This window comes from Penaeus japonicus, unplaced genomic scaffold (genome assembly GCF_977035675.1).
Source record: "Penaeus japonicus unplaced genomic scaffold, GWHDUDI00000001_assembly GWHDUDI00000014, whole genome shotgun sequence".
Taxonomy (NCBI): domain Eukaryota; kingdom Metazoa; phylum Arthropoda; class Malacostraca; order Decapoda; family Penaeidae; genus Penaeus; species Penaeus japonicus.
In genome coordinates this window covers 25433898-25438897 of record NW_028234416.1, presented here as the reverse complement: position 1 = coordinate 25438897, position 5000 = coordinate 25433898, and the positions used below count along the sequence as shown (strand labels likewise).

Below are 5000 nucleotides of genomic sequence, written 5' to 3'. Positions count from 1 at the left end.
ATATATATATATATATATATATATATATATATATATATATATATATATATATATGTATATGTATATATATACATATATATATGTATGTGTGTGTGTGTGTGTATGTGTGTGTGCGTGTGTATGTGTGTTTGTGTGTGTGTGTGTGTCTGTGTGTGTGTGTGTGTGTGTGTGTGTGTGTGTGTTTGTGTGGGTGGGTGGATTGGTGTATAGATAGATATACATATATTTACGTATAAACATAGATAAAGAGAAAGAGGGGTAAAGAAAGAAAAGATGAAAGTTAATATACAGAATGAAAACCAGAAAGAAATGGGGACGAAAAAATATCCAGATAAAGCAACACCAACAGCCGAGCGCCAGAGCAGCAGCAACAAACGAAACACGAAAACAAGAGAGAGAAAAAAAACAACAACAAGAATGTCCACCTACCCATCTCGCGACGAACCAAAAGACAAACAATCAACCACAGTTACGCTAAGAAAGCAACAGCGAAAGAACAAGAGGCAGAAGTCGTTTTGATAAAGGAGCAACAAAGAGCAAGGGAGCGAAGACGACCAGCGTGGGAGGCTCGGGTGCGTCACAGATCCCCCTTTGTTGCGGTGGCGCTGGTGGGTGCGGCACCTTCCTCCGCCTGTAGGGAGGGAATAAAAGGGAAGAAGATAAAGAGAGGAGGAAGAGAGGAAGAGAGTGTGTAGGTGGGATGAGTGCGGGTTAAGGCAGTCTAACCTATAATTTTTGCGAGGTTGAAAGAAAACGAAGGGTTGCACTCTCCTAAAAAAGCGGTTGGTGAAAGGTAGACAGACAACCGGTGATAAAGCATGGAAAAGAGAAGATGAAAAGAACGTCGATAGAAAAGTAGTTGAAACGTTGCTAAAACGAGGAAAAAAAAAAGAAAAGATCAAACAGAAAACAACAAAAAGAAATTCAATCATAAAAAAAATAAAACTGGAAGGGTACGTCTGGAGACCGCAGAGTACGGCATAACATAAACCACTCGGTAATTTAAGACATAACAAATTTCGCCTCCTCTGACTTCCTCATTAGCGAGATTAGTCGGTAATGGAGTCACATGACCACGTTTTCACTTTTCCCAGATTAATCGGGAGAAACGGACGCTTTCTATTACGTGTTGAGGTGAAATTATGAAGTGAGAATTATATCTTTGAAACTATTGATATGCACACCCGAATATCTATTCTGAGTCTTTAAACGGCTAAGTTTAAAGACTGAGAGGGTTAGTTAGATGTTAACATGATGTTAGTAATGATAAAAGCAAAAGGGGAAATGCTAATGAGAGTAATCATGACAGTGACGGAAAACGAAAAAGAAAATGTCCGAATCTTTCTTACAAATTAAAATTGAATGTCACACAAGACTAGTTTCATAACTAAAATGAAGAAAATCTAGATGGCCTTGCTCAAAAGCTTTCAAAAGCATTACATGCCTGCGTGGAAGTTCATTACTCTGAATATTCCAGGAATTACATTTAAATGATTATGATACCAAGGAAGCAGTGGAGGTGGATGGTATATAGAACCGTGAAGTTGTATGAAGCACATGGAGTAATATTTACATGGATTTGCAAATGGTATCTTTGAGGGAGGGATAGACTTTAATTGAGAGAAAGAGAGAGAGAAAAAGAGAGAGAGAGAGAGAGAGAGAGAGAGAGAGAGAGAGAGTGAGAGAGATACAGGACAGAGAGACAGAGATACAGGGCAGAGAGAGAGAGAGAGAGAGAGAGAGGACAGAGAGAGAGAAAAAAGAGAGATAGATGAAAAGAACATGGAAATTATAGAGCAGAGAGAAAATATATGCATAGCATAATCTGCCATTGGCATACTATCCAATCATTGTCGAAAGTCTAACCACCGACTTGCTTCAAGAAGGCTTACACATGCCTACGTCTATACTATTTTTTGTATCTGTACCTGCCTTTGTTTTACTTCCTACGCACTCATTTAATCGTAATCTTTCTCACACGAGGCTTTATATGTAAACCTATTATTAACATTACCAACTCTGCAACACTTCCTTGCTTGATAATAAGCATACTGTGAAAAGGAAGTGCTGGTTGTGATTATTAATAGAGTTACTTTTAAAGGGGTGACAGGCTTATTCGTATATCTGGTTTTACGTTGCTCTTTCTGCCTTACGAGTCTACGAGTGTGTCTTGGAATCTAATTCATTTTCTATCTTTTTAGAATTATCAGTCCTTCTCTTGCATCAGTGAGTTCCCGATGCTAAACTATGTATGTAAACCAGTAACTTTCATAACAGTTTGCATCAAAAACAAAAGTAACGAAAGTTGTATTTTTCCGGAGTACAGAAGAAGACCCCCTCCTGCAGTGCATTTATGCTAGTGTCCACTGTACAGTACTTTGACCTTTATTGATAAGATTTGGACTCTCTTCTTTTGTGATATAGTAACATCTGTAGTATAAGAGAAATAGATGCATAGACAAAGGACACTTAAATATCACTCGTATATGTGTGTTTTAAGGAACTTTTGGAGTAAGTAAGAGTTGATTAATTTATCGTTCCATATTCAATATGATTACAGTACTTGTAGATATGAATGAAATCATTGTACATATTTACATATACACAGGACATTATGATATCAACATTTTGAGTTAATATTAAACACCATTCGTTGCTAACTATGCGTTGCGTATGCTATAGATGAATAGGAAGGGCAGTAGTATATGACAGCGCCATCGGTTGGCAAAGACACCTGGCAATACAATATAATTTATTAAAATCATACAGATTCACCCTTTAGAGTAAAACAGACAGACCCGGCATATAGACTCCAAATAGTCTCTTACAGGCCGTTTTCATAATAAATTTTGACATTCAGTTCATCGGCCAGCGGGACAGAGATGTAGATGCTCAGGAGACTCGCGGCGGTATCATACTGCCAGCCCGAGGACGGGATGTTCTCGCCGTTGACGCTGATACTCTCCGCGTTCTTCGGGAAGCCGAGGATGTCGATCGTCTCCAGGTTGATGCCGGCCACGACGTCTTGGCCGTGCATCACCGACATCGTCAGTTCTTCCTGTTGTTGGGAAGACCGAGGGAAATGCATCCATGAGGAGAACAGATTATCAATTCTATAGTACATCGCGGGATGTGAACCCTCTCACATAATATAAATAGGTGACAATCAGTCCCTCCTCAGCTTGCAGGATGGAAGAAGGTCGCTGTCACCAGAAAATATGGTGACAAAACGGTGTCGAATGTATAGTGGTTCTTACAACCTACCTGATAATAAGCCAAGCTGCTCATGTAAGACTCGGACATGACGTGTTCCTGCGCTTCGCCATCGTCCCAGAAGATTTGTCCCTGGGCGATCATGAGCTCGTCCAAAGCGATCGTCAGTCCGAAGGGATTCTTGCGACTGGAGGAAAAATGGGTCAACGGGTGCAAATGCAAATAATTTCGGGAAAGACCTATATCTAAAACGATCATTCACTATGAGGCAGATAGCTCGATTTCTCACCTTTTTTATGGTGCACAGAACAAAAATCATTACGCAGAATATGCCATCTAAATATCATAAATCTAATATGATCTTTAAGTATGGGGCAGGTAGCAGCTCAATGCCTCACCTTTCTACAGTACCAAGAACAAGAACCAGTATAAGACATCGTCCAAAATATCACAAATCAAAAATGGCCATACGGGATGCGTTCGGTGGCTTGGATCCTCACCTTTCTACGGTATTGAGAGCAGGGACCTGATAGGGAAGGATCTGACCACCTCGGACAAAGACAGGGATGACATCCAAGGGAGCGGATACAGTCTGGGTAGTAGGTCCTGTTGCAACCAATCTAGCGTAGACAAGGTCATACCAACGTCCCTGAAATGCAAAACATGAATGGATTAAAATCATATGAGTGATAAAGGATATAAAGCTAAAGATGTCTGCAATATTATCCTCTGTGATTTACTTGTTTCAGTAACCACTAACTAATACAAGAAAATAAAAGAAAAAAAGAACATATATCAATAAATTATCAAAGAAATATGCAAAATTAAGAAGCGGTATATCACTGTGTCTATGGTTGATTATTCATATGGGTTTTAGTAATGCATAAAAGTAGACAGATGATCTTATTGGGTGAGAGCAGTATTAACCCTAATTCATGATTTTTTATGATATTTCATTTCTCTATCATTTCTCTCTCTCTCTCTCTCTCTCTCTCTCTCTCTCTCTCTCTCTCTCTCTCTCTCTCTCTCTCTCTCTCTCTCTCTCTCTCTCTCTCTCTCTCTCTCTCTCTCCCTCCATCCCTTCCTTCCCTCCCTCATCCCTCCACCCTTCTCCCTCTTCGCTCCGCCCTCCCCCCTACCTTATCCCTCTTCCCTCTTCCCTCTTCCCTCCGCCCTCCCCCCTCCCACCTTCCTCCCTCCTTCCCCCCCCCCCTCTCTCCTCCCCTCTCCTTCCCTCCCTTCCTCACCCACACACTCCCTCCCTCCCTCCCTCCCTCCCCCACTCTCCCCATCCATCCATCCCTCTCCAACCCCCCTTCCTCCTTCCCTCTCCTCTCCCTCTCTTTTCCTCTCGGTACCCAGTGGTCATACCTGAGGGAAGTAGACATCCCTAGACGTGGCTCCTTGCGCGATGACAGGAGCCACCATGAGCCCGGAGCCCCACAGGAATTGGTCGTCGACGTCACGGGCGGGGATGTCAGACGGGAATTCATTGAGTAGAGGGCGGATGACGGAATTGCCGTGCATGTGCGCCTGGTGGGTAGAAGGGCCTTTGTGCAGTGTGGAATTATCCGGAACAGGTAATTATATTCATCATTACGGTTTATAAGTTGACCCATTAGCTAAAGCAAAATAGAAAGTGTATATATGGTCCTTTGGTTAATAAGAGACATGTATCACTTAACTTTTTTAGATAGTTTTCTCCTATGGAAACTAAGAACCTAAAATTGTTGAAGACGGTAATGATCCCTCAACAAATAGCAAGGTGATACTGTTTAAGACCTACC

At 41.5% G+C, this 5000-nt stretch overlaps 1 protein-coding gene across 1 annotated transcript in view; it reads right to left on the bottom strand.

The window, feature by feature from the left end:
• Positions 1 to 2737: 2737 nt before the first annotated feature.
• The window catches only part of LOC122256020 (sucrase-isomaltase, intestinal), a 10906-nt gene continuing 8643 nt past the window's right edge, over positions 2738 to 5000 (bottom strand). Inside the window, exons 16-19 of the mRNA XM_043020441.2 lie at positions 4585 to 4746; positions 3714 to 3862; positions 3265 to 3400; positions 2738 to 3058 (exon numbers count right to left, since the gene is read on the bottom strand). Coding sequence (XP_042876375.2) covers positions 2825 to 3058; positions 3265 to 3400; positions 3714 to 3862; positions 4585 to 4746 — 681 coding nt within the window. The 3' untranslated portion in view covers positions 2738 to 2824. The remainder of the gene's footprint in view (positions 3059 to 3264; positions 3401 to 3713; positions 3863 to 4584; positions 4747 to 5000) is intronic.